The 20,944-nt window shown below is 43.4% G+C and overlaps 1 protein-coding gene and 1 pseudogene across 1 annotated transcript; one reads left to right on the forward strand and one right to left on the reverse strand.

Moving 5' to 3' along the window:
- Positions 1-5,786: 5,786 nt before the first annotated feature.
- Positions 5,787-6,865, reverse strand: LOC103285505 (testis-specific H1 histone). Its single transcript, XM_008140895.3, has one exon. The coding sequence runs from the start codon at positions 6,737-6,739 to the stop codon at positions 5,933-5,935; it is 807 nt and encodes a 268-aa protein (XP_008139117.2). The 5' UTR covers positions 6,740-6,865; the 3' UTR covers positions 5,787-5,932.
- Positions 6,866-14,677: 7,812 nt separating this feature from the next.
- Positions 14,678-16,330, forward strand: LOC103285504 (ruvB-like 1; annotated as a pseudogene).
- The last annotated feature ends 4,614 nt before the right edge of the window (positions 16,331-20,944 follow it).

Below are 20,944 nucleotides of genomic sequence, written 5' to 3' on the forward strand. Positions count from 1 at the left end.
AATGATTCCCTAGGCCAGTGGTCGGCAAACTCATTAGTCAACAGAGCCAAATATGAACAGTACAACGATTGGAATTTCTTTTGAGAGCCAAATTTTTAAACTTAAACTTCTTCTAACGCCACTTCTTCAAAATAGACTCGCCCGGGCCGTGGTATTTTGTGGAAGAGCCACACTCAAGGGGCCAAAGAGCTGCATGTGGCTCGAGAGCCGCAGTTTGCCGACCACGGCCCTAGGCAAGTTCACAATATTGGTGATTTGGGGGGAGCCAGAGGAGATGCACACAGATGGGGTTAGGCACGAACTGGATCCACCAGATGCATTCACTTTTGAGGGTGAAGAGGTCGGGTTCTGGCCGGTTATGAAGAACGTAGAGTAAGGAATAGTGTGGGGGAAAGATGGAAAGTTGACAGGGGAGAAACCACCTTTGACCCACTGACATGGCCTTCCAGCCCTGGAGCTTCACTGGGGCAGGGAGAGGGAACCGCTTGGCAGGCCTTGGCACAACCCAAAGGCTTTGCTCTTCCTACATGGGAGTTGCCTTGAAGAGCTTCAAGCCTCCTGTTTGGGGGGCTGCTTCCCCTCTGCAGCCTTCCCAACACCAGCCAGACTGTTTTGTTGCCTGCCTCCGTGCGTCATATGTTCCTATTTTCTTGCAGTTCACTTTCACTCCTCCTTCATTTCTAGTTTCTGTGTCTCCTCTACAAGTCACTTGGAGTAAAACTTTTGAATAGTCTGGTCTTTCCCCTAATTAAAAGGGGGAGGAGGGAAGGACTTGATAAAAGGGGGAGGAGAAACAGCTGTGATTGTTCATGGAGGTGCCTGTTCTCTTAGCCAGCTTCAGTGGACTGCTGAAGGCCTGACTTCCTTCTTCCTCTCAGATCACTGCCTTTCCCAGGCTCATCCAAGGCCTCACACTGACACCTCCCTCCCCTCAGTCTTCAGGTCCTCTCTTCCAAGTCCTTTCCTGACATGGTGCCCCTATATTAATTTCCAAAACAACCTATCTTCCTGTCCTTGCTAGGCACTTAGATTTTGGCTGGAACAATCTCCAGCCCAACCAGACAGCCGTGCCATGTTAGAGTTCCCCAGAGGAGGAGAAAGAACACGCGAACTCTATTGCTTTGAGAACACTTTCAAATGGAAATGTTCTGAAAACACCTCCCCACAATGTGTTTGAGAACATCCTGCAAGAAACCACTAAATCGTTAAAACATTCAGTGTAGAAATGAATTCTAAACTTCAGACCTTTACCTACATAAAAAAGATGTTTATAGAGTTAAATAGTAGATGGTGAGGCCCCATTCAACATCTATAACTGTAGTAAAGAGAGCACTGAAGTTACTATTAAAAGTCCATTTCTAGCCCTAACCAGTTTGGCTCAGTGGATAGAGCATCGGCCTTCGGACCAAAGGGTCCCATGTTCGATTCCGATCAAGGCTGGTCAGGGCACGTGCAGGAGGCAACCAATCGATGTGAAACACATTGATATTTCTGTCTTTCCCTCTCTTCCACTTTCTCTAAAAATCAATGGAAAAACATCTTTGGGTGAGGATTAAAAAAAAGTCAATTTCTAAATTGTACATTTTCTAAACATTAGCTTTTTCACTTAAGATCTAAGAGATTGAGATGAAGGTGAAATGAAATAATGCATGCAAAAGCACACATCATCTTATAAATGAAAAAGCTGTAATTGACAATTATGTGGACATTTCTACACAATTTATATGATTCTGAAAACAAATACAAAAAAGATATAATAAAAAGTCTAATTTCTGTGTCTCCTCTACAATTCCCATCACCTTCCCCTCACAATAGAGGACCAGTTTTTTGTATATCCTTTCAAAGTTTCTTTATACAATACAAATAAACACATTTACCTTCATTGGTATGGTCATCTTGATTTTTTTCCCCACTTAATGTATCTTGGGGAGCTTGTCATAATAATACATAGAGAATCTCCTCCCTCCCCCCATTTTTTTATAGCAGGCGTCCTCAAACTACGGCCCGAGGGCCACATGCGGGTGTTTTTGCCATTTTGTTTTTTACTTCAAAATAAGATATGTGCAGTGTGCATAGGAATTTGTTCATAGTTTTTTTTTTAAACTATAGTCCAGCCCTCCAATGGTCTGAGGGACAGTGAACTGGCCCCCTTTTAAAAAGTTTGAGGACCCCTGTTTTATAGCTTCATGCTATTTTACTGGAGGGAAGCTTCATGCTTTAACCAATCTCCTCATGCTATTTAGATTATTTCCTTTTTGTTGTTGTTGCTGCAATGCTGCGCTAAATACCTTGAACATAAATGTTTTCACCAATGCACTAATATCTAAAAGATAAATTCCTAAGTGTAGTTCAGCTGGGTCAAAGGATATCCGAATTTGCAATTTGGAAAGCCAAATTCCCTCTTTTGGGGTGGCGGGGATTTACACTCCCACTAACACTGTATGTGAGTGCTGGTTTCCCCACAGCCTCACCAATGGAGTAGGTTCCCAACATTTTTGGATTAAAATTATTGTTTAATGTGCATTTCTCTTAGGAGTAAAATTGCACATTTTTCATATTTATAAAGGCCATTTGTTAACTTTTTTCAATAACCATTGAATATTTGATGCTAGAGAGCATTTAAGGTTCATTACAACTCTAAAGTCCAACAATTTTCTTTTTTTAAAGTCCAACAATTTTCCGATCATCATTGCACTAGGCTGTTGAGATAAAAGGGAAGCAAAGAATTGAGGTCACAGATGTTCCATTTACTCTGACTAAAGTTAAATACCTAAATATGCCACTACATTGTGAGCAATGAAAAGTGGGAATTATGTTTTATCCATCTTTATTCCCAGCAAAGGGCCCAGCATATTGCAGGACTTAGTCATAGTGAACACTAGTGATGAGATCAGCTATTCTTGGGAATTCCTTTCACAGAAGTACCCAGCTAGGATTAGGATCTAGATAATTTTGATAGGCTGCCAATGAGTTATTTGATAGCCTGCCAAGGTTATTTCTTCTATTTCATTGGAGCACAGTCACCCTAAAGCGTATTAATGAAAAATAATCTGAAATGATCATTGTTAGTTATATAAGATCAGGGTCTGTCATTTAATAAATTTGGTAAGTTTACTAATAAATGAAGTAATTATATATAAACAGAAGTGTGATGTTCTTAGGAAATCTAGAAAACAAATTGTTGCCAGTGTTCTTTCCTACGTATCTTAGGGGAAAAGACATCCTAATTCTAGACCATCTAGGTCTTTAGGTAAAAATAACTGGGACTACAAAGGGGCAATACATGTGGCTATCATAAGAACATTTAAGTTTGTTCTAATTGTGTTTCTCGCTGCCACTTTTAGATGGCTCTCTAGTCTTTTTTCTTTAAATGTTTATGTTTCAATTACAGTACAATTCAATATTACTATATAATAGTTTCAGGTGTATAACAGGGTGGTTAGATATTTGTATAATTTATGGAGTGATCCCCCTGATAAGTAGTACCCACCTGGCACCCCATACATAGTTATTACAGTATTATTGACTATCTTCCCTATGCGGTACTCCACAGCCCCATGACTGTTTTGTAACTACCATTTTGTACTTCTTAATCTCTTCAGATGGCTCCCTATTCTGATTCTGATTCTGCTGGCTTCATTCTGCTGCTCACAGACAATGTGAGAGCACAATAAACCTAATTACAGCAGGGGGAAATGTTAAAGTTCAAATCATCTATGGATGAGAGAGATATCAGACTCTTCTGGGAAAAGCTGGGTTTGGCATACTCTGCAAAAAGCTCTCCAGGTTGTTCTAACACTTTCCCACCTCCCACCTCCCCTCACCTCTTTTCAGAATAAAAAGCACCTCCTAGGTGCTTCCTTTACCCTGCTCCCCCCACCCCCCACCCCCCACTCCTTTGGCTTCAGCTGGAAACATCATTTCCCTGAACCAACTACTCTGCTGTTTCCCTTCCTAGCAACCTTGTGTATCCCGCAAGCAACCTTGGCTTATTCCAGAACCTTGGAATGTCTGGATAGTGTCCCAATGAACTGAGCTACCTGGCCAGGGCTCCCTAGGAATCATTCCTGTGTCCTGTCATGGCCTATGGCATGAGAACTACTCCCATCTATTCTGAACTCCTACGTTCAGCACTAAAAGGAATCATACATGTTCCATATTTTATATATAGTGCTCCAATACATGTTTTCTTTTTTCAGAAAAGCAAAAGAACTAGCTATTCATTATCTAACCTTCCCCATTTCCTTGTATTTCTGATATATGTTCTATAAATCTTAATAGTTTACTCTCTAGGAGTTGGTACTTTCCCAGTTGAAAATTCCCTTATTGAATTTTGTCAATCAAAGCATATGTGATATTTAAGTCCTTCTTATTCTACTGACACTTAAAATCATCCTAGTTCAATCCCGGTTTTTTTCTTTCTTCCTCTCTCTCTCTCTCTCTCTCTCTCTCTCTCTCTCTCTCTCTCTCAGAGAAGGAAACCATGGCCATGAATGGTTAAGTAGTAATTCAGCTACGTTCTGAGTGGCGGAACTTTGACTAGAACCTGGTCTCATTAAGTACTGATCCAGCGGATTTCTGCTATAGCACCTTAACACTCCATCAAGAATTGTTTATACTCATTTAACTCTCAGTGATGACAGACTTACCCTGTGCCAAGCCCTGTGCCAGATGCTTCACACACACTCATTTAACTGAGGATTAATATATAAAACATTTTAAAAATTATCAGGGCAAAAATCTAAAAGCCATTTACAATCAATTCTGGGAGAAGGGACTTTTTCCTAAAAGGAATTTCAGGTAAGAACACTTTGGGTCAGGGAGACCCCTCAACTTGAAGGCTGTCTCCTCTTGCCCCGATGATTCCCCCACCTCTCTCCTTACCTGCCCTCTCCGCCACACTCAGTAGGGAGCTGCTAGGGTATCTAACATTAATTCAATACTTCTGTCTGACACCATGAATTACTGGTTTCCTTCTACCTGTTTTCTTCGGAAAGGCGTTTTCCTGTGTGAACAAAAGGAGCCACATGCTAACCTGACAAGCTCAGGGGAGGCCTGCGTGGCAGTCTTGCAAACTCAGAGACCTGAAATAACCACAAAGGATGGTTTGAAAATTAAATATTTAACTACAAACAGGTTATAGTGGGTAGTCACGTCCTAGTCCGATACCTTCCCTGACAAAGATCAACTTAGATCTTCTTTACTGAGCCCATTTGCCTTTTTGCCTCTAAGGTAACATATCTGTGAGATATCTGTGAGATATCTGGGTAACTTGTAACTTCCCTTTCTCTGGAGCCCCTGGGGCACAACCAAATGTGGTGGGCGCCAGGACAGATACTTCAAATTCCTTCATTATCATGTTAATTGTTCCTGTACCCACCTAAGTATGTGTCCATCATTTTACTTTTTATCCAATCCCAGGGGTTTCCCACCGTTTGACTTTATCCCACCTCCTTAATCCGTCACCAATGAATTTCATGTAGCCCACCTATGTCCCTCCTTTGATGGCAATGTATAAATACAGATGTGACCCACCATTTCTTCAGAGCATTATCTCAATTCATTGAGGTTCTGCTTCCTGGCATATGTCGACAGTTTGGCTCAAATAAACTCACTAAAATTCTTTACAGGTTTCAATGGTTTTTTTCGTTAACACCTGGGCCCTGCAGCCGGAACAGAACCTCAATGACTTGACCTCCCTTCACCTCACCTGTCCCTGCTACGAAGCCTCCCCCCAACAACCCCCACCACGCCCCCACGTGGATAAAGAGGAAACAGACACAATATGGTGATTTGAAAGGTCTTGTGAATAGTTTGTCCATTTCAGCGAGTGTGAGAGCGGCTCTAATGGGAAGCATCTGGGGAAAGGCTCTGTGCCTGGAGGAAGGGAAGTTGCTCCCACACTGAGGATTCCGCGCTGGATTCCGCGGGCTCAGGTACAGCGGCCGCCGGTGCGCGCAGCCCTGGGGCCAGTTTTAACGGAAGCTGACCTCTGGCTGGTGCGTTTCACCGGCTTCTCAGGGTCCTGCTTCTTCTCTCCCCTGGGCCTCCTCCCCCGGGACCGAGACCTGTCTTCTCTCACGGTCCTCCCTCTCCCCCGGTCCATCACCTTGGCCCTCGAGTCCTTGGCCCTGGAACGCACCTGGCCCCCGACTCTCGGCCTCAGCCTCCGCAGGGCGCTGCGGACCCTCGCGCTCCGCCTCCAAACTTCCCGGGCCCGCCGGGCCGCCTTGCGGCAGCGCACGCGGCGGCGCCTCCGCGGGCTCCGCAGCCCCGAGGGGGTCCTCCAGGACCGAGCGCCCTCCTCCAGCCTCGGGCGCCCCGGCTTCCTCTTGGGCTTTGGAGGCTTCCAGACGCGTAAGTAGCCGGAGGTGTGGCTGCCGCTGACCCTGATGAGGGTGCCGGGGACGCCGGCCGGGCGCGCGGCGCTGGAGCGGCGCCGGCAGTTCCCGCGCACCTCGTAGCCCGCGTTCCCCAGCTCCCTCCGGAGCGCGGCCACCGTCAGCCGCCGGTGCGAGGCGATGGCCCCGAGCAGCAGCTGGGACACTTGGAGCACCGAGCGCGAGTCCCGCCTCGGCGGTGCCGCGAGGATTTTCTCCGGGGGCTGCTGGGCTTTAACGTCCGCGCCTGGGGATCCGCCACTGGGCTCAGCCTTCGCCGCCTCGGCTCCGGCCCCGGTCCCGGCCACAGCCTCTGCCCCTGCTCCGGTCCCGGCCACCGTCCCGGCCGCCTCCGCCATGGCCCAGCTCTGCTCCGCGGGGCGCTGGGCTGGGGACTCACCTGCCCGAGACTGAGCTCGGGCGGAGGCTGGGGGCCACGTCACAAAGGGGGGCCTGCCGGGAGGGTCACTCCTAGCAGCGGGCTGGCAGCTCCCACCCGGGTAGGGGCTTTTTTTTTTTTTACTTTTAATCACCTACCGCTTCCTTCTGGGTCTAAACCCCTCCACATCTCCCACACCGATGCGCCCGGAGGCATCGCCGTCATAATCCTCCGGACTTTGGTCCCTGCTCTTGGGCTCACACTTCTCATGGATCTTGATCTCGACCGCTTTTTGACGTTCACGAGTTTTCTGTGAAAAATAGTGCACACCATCTACCCATCCTTCCCTAAGGCGAGAGACACTGCTGTCAACTCCCCCAAGCAAGCCCCACATGCCTTCAGGAGTGAATGTGGTAGTCCACCAGACACAACGGCCTGGAAAGGCCCACGGGGAGGTCCCTTCAGCTGTGTCTGCAGCCGTGTCTCCTGGACTCTCCACAAAGGAAGGAACCACAGTGGTGCCCACACCTAGGAAGTTCAGATGCCTCCTTCGGTTGGGCTGGAACAATCAGATTCCAAACAGCCTAAGAGCACTGGTCTAAACACTGTTGAACAGCCTCGGTGCTTATCTCCCTCCAGTGCCTCTTCTTGGATTGCCCACCCGCTTTCTCTGCCTGGATGAATCCTGCTAATGATTTCTCCCCTCTTAACTACCACAATTCCTTTTACACTCCTATACTGCTTATTCTTTATTTTAAATTAATTTGGCATTAGAGGGTACAATGTGCCACAATATTTAAAAGACAAACAAACAATAAAACCCCAACAACCCTGGACTTGAAGCTGGAAAACATAGATACATATCTTAATTCTTTTCTTTTCCTCTCTCTCTCTCTCTCTCTCTCTTCTTTCCTTCCTTCCTTCCTTCTTTCCTTCCTTCCTTCCTTCCTTCCTTCCTTCCTTCCTTCCTTCCTTCCTTCCTTCCTTCCTTCCTTCCTTCCTTATGTTTATTGTTTTTAAGAGAGAGAGAAAGGGAGAGGGATAGAAACATTGATGAGAGAGAAACATTATTGATTGGCTGCCTTCTGCCTGCCCCCTTCTGGGGATGGAGCTTGAAACCTGGGCATGTTTTCCTGACCAAGGAATCAAACCCCCAATCTCCAGGTTCCTGGGTTGACGCTCAATGACTGAGCCACACTGGCCAGGCCATATCTTAATTCTTTAACAGCCATATGGCATTGATAAATCCCTTAATATCTTTGGATCTGATTTCTTAAAAAAAAAAAAAAAAAGCCAGTAATCCTTCCCTACCAACATCACATAATTATTTCAATGGTTCAGAGAAGGTGATGGTAGATGACAAAAGGCATAAATTGTTTTATTCTGTTTGTCTTTCCAACTAAATAAAAAAATTTCCTGAGAGCCAGTCTTTCAATTCTATGTCTCATCCTGCACCTAACACTATCTTTCATCATACATAGCAGGCATTTGGTTGAGTCTGCTAAACTTCTCCTGGTGAGGAGGCTTTCTCTGGATTCAGAAGAAAACTCCCAGAAAATCAGTAGAACAGAGCAGGATGAATTTCAAAGGGTTGGAAATGAAGGGAGCAAGGAAGCTAACTGCTCAAGGATTTCTTATTTTGGACACTGTTTAATTGGGACTAACTGATAGAATTATTCAAAGAATACTTCAAATTGCAAAGTATGTCATACTTTTTCAGAGGACATTCACATATACTCAACAGTCTACTGTGACATAGTTTCTTCCAGCAATCAAAGTTCTAGGAAGTAGCTTAGACCTGCACTTCTTAAACATTAATGCACACTTCATAGAGTGCAAATTCTAGTAATTAGGTCTGAGATGAGGCCAGAAGGTATACTTTTTAACGAACTCCCAGGCAGTTCTATCTGGTTAAAATACAAGTGTTGGGGTGGTGGGTGGGGGTGGAGTAGACAGTGAGAAGGGATACGGCAGGAGATGAGATTGGAAAGGTGGCATAGGGCTGAGATGTGAAGGACAGATACCATAATGACACATCTGTAAGTGGTCACAGAGCAGTAAGTGGTCAAGTTTGGATTCAAATGGAAGTCTATTTAATTCTAAGGCCCGAGTTCTTAACTACAATACTGTGCTTGGTTTCCCTTTCTCTAAGATCGACCCTCCCCACCTTACATATCTCTATTATCTCCATAATCAAAGCTCAAAATCATGAGTATCTACAAGCACTCACTGTACCTTCTCCCAAAAGAGTACTGTGAACCTGAGGATCTCCAAGGAGAGGGGACTAACACATAGAAAGTGCACCCTGGAAGGGTTGCCAGATGGAGAGGCGGAGCCACATGGAGCAGGATTTCTCCCATTTGTGTGGTCTCTTGATCTGACTATACTTCCTGGTTGCATAGGTCAGTGGCCACAGGATGGAGCAACCACCAGGAGAAAAAAGAGACAAAACTGTATACTTTGAGAGTAGGAGGAAAGCAAGGGAAGTCTGACCTTCAAATCAGCTAATTCCAGATTGGCTGCACACAATGGTATCATCGTGAAAGACAAGAACCAAGTCAAACAACCATTGTATTAATACCCCTGCAATTATAAGGAGGCCAATTAGCATGAAATGAAAGAAAAATAAATATATGAAAAACACATCAAAATACCTATGGCAAAAAAAGCAAACATTTTCATTTATTTATAACTAGTGGCCCAGTGCACAAAATTTGTGCAGGGGGGTGTGTGTCCCTCAGCCCAGCCTGCACCCTCTCCAATCTGGGACCCCTCAGGGGATGTCCAACTGCTGGTTTAGGTCCGATCCCACAGGCAGTTGGACATCCCTCTTGCAATCCGGGACCGCTGGCTCCTAACCACTCACCTGCCTGCCTGCCTGATTGCTCCTAACCACTCTGCCTGCCGGCCTGATCAACCCCAACTGCCCGCCCCTGCTGGACTGATTGCCCCCAACTGCCCCTCCCCTGCCAGCCTTATCACCCCCAACTGCCTCCCCCACCCCCCCGCTGGCCTGCTCCCCCCCAATTGCCCTCCCCTGCTGGCCTGATCGCCCCTAACCACCTCTGCCTCGGCCCTGCCACCATGGCTTTGTCCTGAAGGATGTCCGGAAGGTCTCCTGGTTTAATTAGCATATTACACTTTTATTAGTATAGATCATTTACTTCTATATAGATTTCTGTATAAATGTGCTATAGGTAATAGAGGAATAACAAAAATGTGAGGTAGGAAACAGATGCCCACTACCATTCAGCTGGCTCAGAGGACAAGAAAACCAGCTGACAGACATTTTCATAGACCAATCCCTTAGAGTTCTGTTCTTCCTCTTTAGAATAAATCTACTTGCCAGCCTTCTTCTTCTGATAACCCAAAAGGAAAAAAATACTGCAGAAAAAACCCAAACAATTTATTTAGGAAAAGGGCCAGTATAAACCAGCATTTAGCCCCTAATCAGGTGATCCCAACCCAAGATTCAGAAAGACAACTATCCCTTGCAATTTGAATGGTCTCTGATTATAAACCAGAAGTTATCACTTAGAGAGGACATCATCACCCTATTGTGAGAAAGAGCAACAGCTCTTAATTTCTGGACGCCTTGTGGGTGGCGGATGGGAGTTGGGGTGGAGGGGGGATGCTAGGGGATAATGTCAAGCTTAAATCCTTCTGCTTCAAGTTCCAGAGCAAGACTGTTTTGTTCTCACTTGATAACAAGACTCTTTCTCTAGCCCTCTCTGAGGTCTCTAGAGGAACTTGGTTGATTTAGAGAATAAGCAATCTTTACTATACTAAAATGTAAGAACATCAGAAATTTCAATTAATCTCATACAGAGTTATACAGCTCTAACTTCACCAAGGATAACTCCATGCCAGAGCGCAGCAAAAATTAGTAGCACACACTGATCTAATCTCAATCTGTAACTCACTGCCTCTCCTTAGTCCACAGACCTGAGTTCCAAGGTGTTAGGTCTTTCTGACTCAGTTATCTTGCAGTGACTCAATTTACCGCTCTCCAAACAAATAACAGAAACGTGTTCAAAAGTCTATTACAACTCCCTCACTGACCTTAAACTGCTAGTTCTTTTTTTCTGAAAAGGAACTTTTCTTCTCATTTTGTCTTATATTCTAAGACCCTTTCCCCGTCCTGAACTACTATGTGCCTCCCACTTTAATGCAAATGACCCTGCAATAGTTATTTGAGCAAATAAGCCTTCTAGTACTTTCAGGGCTTTGGAGAAGACTACAGTGGTTCACAAAAAGGAATGTTAAAAATAAAATAACAAGGTTCCTTAAAAACATGGAGACAGCCGAAACCGGTTTGGCTCAGTGGATAGAGCGTCAGCCTGCGGACTGGGAGGTCCCGGGTTCGATTCAGGTCAAGGGCATGTACCTTGGTTGCGGGCATATCCCCAGTGGGGAGTGTGCAGGAGGCAGCTGATCGATGTTTCTCTCTCATCAATGTTTCTAACTCTCTATCCCTCTCTCTTCCTCTCTGTAAAAACTCAATAAAATATATTTAAAACAAACAAACAAACAAAAACATGGAGACAGCCTGGCTATTGAGCATTCATCCTTTTACTCTTGAGCACAATTTTTCAGAAATGAGTTCAGAGAATCTAGATCCAGGTGATCACACTGGGAGGACCAGGCAAATCTCTCAGCAATTAACCTGAAAATATCTTTGATGAAGCAATAAAAAATTATCATTTTATTAAATCTCAATCCTTGAGTACCTTTCTTTTTAACATTCTGTGTGCAAATAAAGCATTTCTGCTATGTGCTGAAATTTAGTGATTGTCTCAAGGACAAGCCTTTGTGCAATTGTTTGAATTGCAAGGTGAATTAGCCACTTTTTCATGAAACACCATTTGTACTTGAAAGAACAACTGAAATACAAACAATAGTTATTCAAAATTAGGTATTTACCAAACATTCTTAGAAATGAATAAAGTGACTCTATAATTTCATATAAAACAACTGATATGATTTATTGCTAATGGTAAAATCCAGTTTTTAGACAAAAAAATAACATTTTAGAAGAGCTGTATCAGCTAAAATAAATTTGACACTATCCCAACACTTTCTGTTGAGATCAGTGGTGATATTAACAATTATGATTTTTGGATAATGCATAGTAAAATATGTCAGTTTGTGGGAGATCTGCCTAACTCAATGAACTAATATTTTCCAAATGGCCAATGCATTGCAATCTTACAACGCAAGGTTACAGAATTATGTATGGGTAATAGAAGAGAGACCGTTGGTTTTTGATGTTACAGGGTATGAAAAGTTCATTGATATGGTCTCAGATTTCACATTGCAACTAACCTTTTTTTTTTTTTTAGAGAAAGTGGAAGGGATCTCATTTGATATGCACATGAGAACTCACATTGGGGAAAATCCCATTATTATAATTAATAGAGAAAATCCTTCAGAAGAAGTTTTTCCCTTACTGTATACAACAGAATAAAAAAATGGAACTCAGTAACTTTGGGAAAGCCTTGAGTGTTACTTCACCCCTTAGAAAACATGACAAACCATACCAGAGAAAAGCCCTATGAGTGTAATCAGTATAGAAAATCTTCCCGCTGTAGTTCTTAACTTACCATGAATAAGAGAATACTCAGTGGGGAGAATCCCTATGAATCCCTATGAACACAATGAGTGCTGAAAAGCATTTATTGCTCCTTCATCCCTTAGGTAACAAAAGACCATTCACAGTGGACAGAAATCTTACGAATGTAACAATGAGTATAGGACAATTTCTCTCTCCTTAGGTAATAGAGATAAATACTTAAATATCACCAATGTGAATGAGCCTTCCATTTTGCACAAGATAAGTTACACGACAGGAACACATAAGGAATGTGACCCCTCATTATTTACATTGGAGAAGTTTTCTTTAATGTAATTAGCAGGGCCAACTTCATGAACATGTGACTAATGCTGTCATACAGGGCTCCATGCTTGAAGTTTGATACTGAGGTTGTCATCTTAAAGTTCTTAATAATATTATTGTGAGTTTGTGTTTTATTTTTTATTTATTTTTTAAATATATTTTATTGATTTTTACAGAGAGGAAGGGAGAAGGGTAGAGAGTTAGAAACATCAATGAGAGAGAAACATCGATCAGCTGCCTCCTGCACACCCTCTACTGGGGATGTGCCCGCAACCAAGGTACATGCCCTTGGCCGGAATCGAACCTCGGACCCTTCAGTCCGCAGGCCGATGCTCTATCCACTGAGCCAAACCGGTTAGGGCAAGTTTGTGTTTTATACGTGAAGAAGCCTGTGCTGGAATCCTGGAAAGTTATGCACAGTCCTGCCTCCTGCCACCTCACCACCTCTTCGGGACAGGTTCTATATATCAATATACGTGAGAGCTCTCATATATATTATTTTACATATTACTATTTTATTTTTATAGCTAAGTATTATTCAAAAAGTCTCCTTTGACATTAGCATTCACAAATATGCCAAAAAGAGGAGCAGCCTTCTCTACAAATCCTAAAAGAAAGAAATCCGTGGACCTATGGACCTACGCTAGAAATCTAGATTATTTACCAATACTACAAGCACAAATCAGCTATAAACTTAACAGATTAAAAGGATAACTTTACAAAGCACTTAAATTGATTCAGAAGTTATATTCTTAAAAACATAGAACTCATAAAAAAAATAAACCTTGTGTATTTGAAGAAACACTGAATTCTACTATTCATATAAACGGCCATGAAACAACAGCAAATGCTGGGAGACAATACCACATATTTCAACCCCCACCCTCATCACCAAAGAAGCAGCTTTGTCCCTCAACAACCAGTTTGCTCTTCTAAAATGACACTGGATTCTCACTGACCTATCAGTTTCCACCTTTAGTAGGTTCAGAAAAACTGAGGTTCTCTTTCTTTGCCAATGATTTCTAATTTCCCTTATTGGATGCTTGATTAATGTTCCCATTCATAGTTCCTGCCCCACTTTCTTATATACTGCCTCCTTTAACCATCAGAAGAATAAATAAACATTAAGTTTATGCTTTTTAAAAAAAAACTATATTAAAAACCAATAGGGAGGACAAACCGCCTAATAACAGCCACATGATAACCTGGGTCCCAGGTGTGGGTTACTTGCTCCTGGTTTCCATGGCGGTCTTGGCTCCTGAAGTTTGCAAGATGAAGACTGAGAAGGCGAAATGAACTATCATTTGACCTGGTGATCACACTTCTGGGAATATATCCTAAGAAGCCCGAAACACCAATCAGAAAGACTGTCTGCAGTCCTATGTTCATAGCAGCGCTATTTACAATAGCTAAGATCTGGAAACAATCCAAGTGCCCCTCAGTAGGTGAGTGGATAAAAAAGCTGTGGTACATTTACACAATGGAATACTATGCAGCTGTAAAAAAAAATCTCTTACCTTTGAGATAGCATGGAGGGAACTGGAGTGTATTATGCTAAGTGAAATAAGCCAGTCAGAGATCACATAATCTCACTTATATGTGGGAACCAATGAATAAAATAAACCAACGAACAAAATAGGGGCATGGAAGCATGACACAGAATGACAGATCTCAGAGGGAAGAGGGAGAGGGAATGGAAGAGAATAACCAAAAATCTTATATATGCATATGCATAATCCATGGACACAGACAATAGTGTGGTGAAGGCCTGGGGTGTGGCAGGAACTGGGTGGAGGGGACAAAGGGGGGGGGGGAGGGGGACATTTGTAATACTCTCCACAATAAAGTTTTGGTTTTTTTAAAGACTGAGGAGGTGAAGAGCACTATGAAGATGTAGCACATTGCCTCCCACAGCCACTTGAAGAGGCTGGGGCTGGATGACATCGGCTTGACCAAGCAGGTGCCTTGGGGCTCGTGGGCCAAGAGAAACCTCGAGAGGCATGTGGTGTGATAGTAGAATTAATCAAAAGCAAGAAAATGTCTGGAAGAGCTGTCCTGTTGGCAGGACCTCCTGGAACAGGCAAGACAGCTCTAGCTCTGGCTATTGCTCAGGCGTTGGGTGGTAAGGTGCCTTTCTGCCCCATGGTGGGGAGTGAAGCTTACGGAGATCAAGAAGACAGAGAAGTGCTGATGGAGAACTTCTGCAGGGCCACTGAGCTGAGGATATAGGAAACCAGGAGGTTTATGAAGATGAAGTCATAGAACTAACTCCATGTGAGACAGAGAACTCCATGGTGGGGGAGGGGAGATGTGGTAAAAACAATAGCCATGTAATCATAGAACTCAAAACAGCCAAAGGAACCAAACAATTGAAACTGGACCCCAGCATTTTTGAATGTTTGCAGAAAGAGCGAGTGGAGGCTGGAGATGTGATTTACATTGAAGCCAACAGTGGAGCCATAAAGAGGCAGGGCGGATGTGATACCTATGATACAGAATTCAACCTTGAAGCTGAAGGGTATGTCCTCTTGCCAAAGGGGGATGTGTACAAGGAAGAAAGAGACCATCCAGGATGTTACCTTGCATGACTTGGACGCGGCCAACACCCGGCCTCAGGGGGGACAAGAAAAAGAATTCTGAAATTGTGAGCAAACTTCGAGGGGAGATTAACAAGGTGGTGAACAAGGACATTGATCAGGACATTGCTGTGATGGTTCCAGGTGTGCTTTTTGTTAATGAGGTCCACATGTGGACATTGAGTGCTTCACCTACCGGCTCTGGGCCCAGGAATCTTCTATTGCCTCCACTGTCATCTTTGCATCTAACTGAGGCAACTGTGTCATCAGGGGCGCTGAGGGTATCACCTGTCCTCATCGCATCCCTCTCGACCTTGTGGACTGAGTAATGATCACCCGGACCATGCTGTACACTCCGCAGGAAATGAAACAGATCATTAAAATCCATGCCCAGACATAGGAAACCAACATCAGTGAGGAGACACTGAACCCCCTGGGGGAGATCTGTACCAAGACCACTTTTTCCTGCTAACACCGGCCAACTTGCTTGCTAAGATCAACGGGAATGATAGCATCAAGAAAGAGCGCGTCAACTGTTGTACAAAATAGATCCAGAGACAAAGAAGCATGGAACAGACTGTTGAATCTCAGAGGGAAGGTAGGGGTGGGTGGGAAGAGATCAACCTAAGAACTTGTGTGCATATATGTATAACCCATGGACACAGACAATAGGGTGGTGGAGGCCTGGGGTGAGGGGTGGGAGCGGGCAGTAAGGGGTCAATGGGAGAAAAAAGGCGACATATGTAATACTTTCAACAATAAAGATTTTTTTAAAACTTTTTAAAAAATATATTATTTATTTATTTTTTTACAGAGAGGAAGGGAGAGGGTAGAGTTAGAAACATCGATCAGCTGCCTCCTGCACACCCCCTACTGGGGATGTGCCTGCAACCAAAGTACATGCCCTTGACCGGAATCGAACCCGGGACCCTTCAGTCCGCAGGCCAACACTCCATCCACTGAGCCAAACCGGCCAGGGCTCAACAATTAAGATTTTAAAACAAATAAAGAGCATGTCGAGGAGATCAGTGAGCTCTTCTACAATACCACCTCATCGGCCAAAATCCTGACTGACCAGCAGGATAAGTACATGAAGTGAGTCTTTCTGCAAAGGGACACTCCTCAGCGTGCCTGGGCCTGGGTACCGGCTGCAGATACGGGGCTCACCCCTGGCCTTCAGATTCTGTTCCCACTTGGGTGTGGTTAGCAGCAAGTTCAGTGTGCTAAATGTTTCTTTTTAAATTTCTCCCATGGTAGCTTTGAAGGAAACCTGCCTCACCTGGCATGTTTTGTAATAAATCCTTATGGGATATTTTGATGGGGGGAAAAAGACAATGGGGGAAAAATTCTCTAGAGCCTTGATCAAGTTTTAGGATGGAAGAAAGTATTTTAAACATTAGCAAAAATGTTAGATTTCAAGATTAGGATCCAAAGACTTTAATTATCCAGAAGAGGGTAAAAACCTCCTTCATCTCACATTTCAGGATCCTAAAATATGACTTTCCAGAAGAAAAGGTAAAATGCTGTTTGTTGAGAATTATTATTTTGGCACTTTACAAATTTTCAGATATACCTATTCTGCTTCCCTAATCCACTAGCTGCTTTTATCTAGCCATTCTTCATATGCTCCTCATTCAATGGGTCCTTGTTCATGATCTAGTCACCTTAAGATCCTTAAGATACAGGCACCAAGTCTCCTTATGATGTGCCAACACCAGCAATGCCTGTAGTTAAATAAAGTTGAAGAAGGCAACTGAGTTGTAAAAAAATGGACACAATATGTTAAACTACTTCTGCTCTGTCTGCAGTTTCTGAATTTGAAGTTATTTTTCTTTTCAGATAACACTTATATCCTATTTTTCCAACTCATTTATAGGTGCCTTGTAAGGAATGCGGAACATACAAAAAGTGCTACCAAAAAAAAAAAAAAAAAAAATGTGAGTGAGTATTCCTAAAGGAGCAAAGGCCTTAAAACGGAAAGTGTCTACTCTGAAGAAATTAAGGCAGAAATTTCTCTTTTAGAAAGAGAAAATTGAGAGTCGATCTGGAATCCCCAAATAAGACTTCCAAGGAAGATTGCGCATCTAGTAGTTACAAAAAAGAAGGGGCTTTTCAATCTATAAAAGAAAGGGAAATTTTCCCAAAGCAAATGGAGTGGGCAACACTTTCCTTGCTTATTCTACCTTCCTCCTGTTCACTTTCCCTGTGATGATCACATAGTGGGTCTCTCTGCCTCTTCCATTCCAGGGGAACATTTATCTTCAGAAAACCTCCATTTCCGTGTTTTCTATAAACCATTAGGAAAAAAAATTCTTAGTTTTGCCCACCTCCAGAAGTGAGCGTTCTCAACAGGAAGACCTATAGGCAGAAGGCCTGGCGGGAAGGTGGAATGTCCCTCAGGAGGGCAGGGGAGTCCAAATTAAAATGATGGTTCACAGGGTGGGGAGCGGATCTCCTTTAGAGGGAGGGCAGAGCCTCCTAGGGCTGCCCCTCCCACAGAGGCTGTAGTTGATGGGCCTTGACACCAGGGAAACCATGCGTCCAATAGCAGCAAAGCCCAATAATTAGGGCAGTGCTTCCCTCTAAGAGGTTACCTCCCTCCCCCACCCCCCCCCCCACAAAAAAAAAATAAAAGCCACCTCCCAGAAGCCCTTGCAGGGTGGGCCAAAAGCAGACATTGGCCAATGAGAGCAGCGGTTCCCCTGGCCCCGCCCCTGCCACTTTCCCGCTTTTTATCGTGAGGCGGCTCCTCAGAGCCTAGCAAGGGAGTTTGGAAGGAAGATTGGTAACTGCTCACAAAGAGCACCTACCCCAAGGAAGAAGCAGAGCGAAAAAGGACGTAAAAATCAAGGGGCAAGGTATGCACTTTAGAGTAAAACTAGGAAACAAAAGGAACACAGAGATAGATTACTTCTGTGAGGTTGTGGAGAGACACAGACGGGCCAAGTGGACCTCTGAGGAGACTTTTGAGGTGAGGAGGGGTTTCCGATCAAAGGACCGGGGTGGGCAGAGAACAGGGAACAAGGCATTTAATCCGAAAGAATGGCGTGGGCAGAGCCACGAGAGAGCCTTTCCCCAGTGCAGAGAGCAGAGCTTTGTGGATAAGGAAGTTTCCCTTTCCCTGCCAGTGTCCACTGCAAGTGTTTGTCCATCTTCTGATGATCTTCCCACTACAGGCTGTCTGTCTGGCACTCACGTGATGGCCCTGAGCACTTCCCCTTTCTCTTTACCCCATTCTGCCTATCAGCAAGTTTTTGACCAGCCATATAATTAAAATTAACTCCCAGTATTACTGCTAATTTATGCCTTTTAAAATGTGTATGTGTTAAACATAATAAGATATGTGTAAATATAACTATCCAGGAGAATTAAGTTTTTGTTTTTGTCATGGTGGGGATCTGATTCTCAAACTTTGAGAATATCAAAATCACCGAAGAGCTTGTTAAAAAGCTGGATCCTACTCCAAATATTTCTGGTTTAGTAGGTTTAGGGTGAGGCCCAATAATTTGCCTTTTTAAATTTTAATTTCTTTTGTTTATTGACTGGAGAGAGAGGGGCGGGGAGAGAGAGAGAGAGGAAGAGAAACATTGATTTGTTGTTCCACTTATTTATGCATTCATTGGTTGCTTCTTGTATGCACCCTGGAGATCAAACCTGAAACCTTGCTGCATGGGAACGAGCTCTAGCCAACTGAGCTTCCCAGTCAGGGCAAGAATTTGCCTTTTTAATGAATTCCCAGCTGGTGGTATTATTGCTGTTCTGGGGACTACATTTTGAAAATTACTGGTCTAGCCTATCTACATATATAAAAGGCTAATATGCAAAGCATTCCCTCGGGAGTTCGACCAGGAGACCAGGAGTTCGATCACTCACTATGATGTGCGATGACCACCAGGGGGCGGCACGGATTGAAGGGAGGCCCCGGCTGGCAGCTGGAAGGCCCTGATTGGCCCTGATCACTGGGCCAGGCCTAGGGACCCTACCCATTCATGAATTTCGTGCACCAGGCCTCTAGTGTAATAATAATAGAAATTATAGAAGTTCGGGCATTGTGCTAAACAAGTGATTTATTTTACATGAGATTCTTATCAAAATGATAACAGATAGATAACAGGTATTCTATCTTATAGGGGAGGACACCTAGCTGAGGATAATGACTGAGAGTATTCATTCTCAGAGAAAGCTGCTAACTTTACAAAAACACACCTCTTCACCATCAGGCTGGCCACTAGCTGCACATTGTTCTTTGTTCTAAAGAATAATCAGGCATAGAACAGAATTGTGCTGTGGTTAAAAATACTTTTGTCAAACTGGGTTCCCAGCCTTAGGAGATGGCTGGGGGCAAATAATGTCACCTCACTGAGCCAAGATATCCTCAAAATAGGCAAGTTCAACTACAGCTGTTAGACCATCAAGAGCCCTAACTTGTTACAATTTTTCCTCCATGGTCCTTAGCTTTGAAAGACTTTGCCTGTGTTAAGAAACTATTTTTTCTATTTTTTATTAATTAAATACATTTTTGTTTCTGATTAGCATAAGATAACCATGGTTGCCACCCTGAGTTGATATGTCAGCCAAAAGAAAAAGAAAAAAAAAAAACACCAAAATTTTATTTAGCATGCACAGATTTAAGTAGCTATGTGATTTCTGTTAAAACATTTGAAATATTGAGAATTGTCTATGAACTCCGAGAGGTTTGGAGAACACAGGCTTGACACCACAGAAATGGCTGATTTTCAAGGTTCTTCCTTCTAACACTATATAATTCTCTGAAGATAGGGCTTCCTGTAGGTGCAGTGCTGACATAGATTATAGAAACTTGTACTACAGCAATCATAACTGGTTTGACTTTAGACTTGAGTCTGTGGGATAATATCAACAATATCTCTGTTTCTTTACTTTAGCCCAGAGATGAAGTAGGAATGAGAAGTGGAAATAGAGTTCATGAACATGAAGTTTATGTCATCACACTGCTTGAGATCTAGAGCCTAGTTCAAAGAGTCAGAGCACAAATTAGGCGGTCTCTGAGGCCAGATTCTTGGACGTATCATGAATGATAAATGATCACTACACTTGAACCAGATAGATTTTTCTAAAGAATTATTCATTTTTGATGAGTTATATAATGGCAACTAGAGGCCCAGTGCACGAAATTCGTGCACTGGTAGGGTCCCTAGTGGACGCCAGCTGCCAGCTGCCAGCCGGGTACTCCCTCCCTTCCCCCAGCGGGCCCACCCTCTGGTCAAACTCCCGGAAGGACTCCAGTCGAGGGGACAATTTGCATACTACACTTTTATTATATAGGATGGGGGAAAAAAACCCTCTATTAAGTGTGAATCTCAGTAAACTGAAGAGTCAGACATGAGAACATACTATATGATTCTATATACATGAAGTTCAAAACAGGCAAAACTAAGCCGACAGTTTATGCTCAAAATGTTTCTTGTTTTCAATAATAATTATGGTGGTAATCTTAGTATTGTTATTCTGAGACTGTATGTGCTATGGGATAGAACAACAGTAATTATGGGATTTTTAAAATTTTGTCGTCTCTTAAGAATCAGGATTACTAAAGTATAAGAAAGGAGATTCAGATGTAATACAAAAAAGTTAAGTTAAAAACTCTGTAGTATTGCATTGGAAATATCAATTATATTTATATATCTATATATGTAGATATATAGATATAGAGATAGAGATATAGAGATATAGA

The sequence above is a fragment of the Eptesicus fuscus genome, chromosome 7 (genome assembly GCF_027574615.1).
Source record: "Eptesicus fuscus isolate TK198812 chromosome 7, DD_ASM_mEF_20220401, whole genome shotgun sequence".
Taxonomy (NCBI): domain Eukaryota; kingdom Metazoa; phylum Chordata; class Mammalia; order Chiroptera; family Vespertilionidae; genus Eptesicus; species Eptesicus fuscus.

Bases quoted from the DNA above. Each gene is read 5' to 3' on its own strand.
- LOC103285505 (XM_008140895.3), bottom strand. From the start codon at position 6,739: ATGGCGGAGGCGGCCGGGACGGTGGCCGGGACCGGAGCAGGGGCAGAG.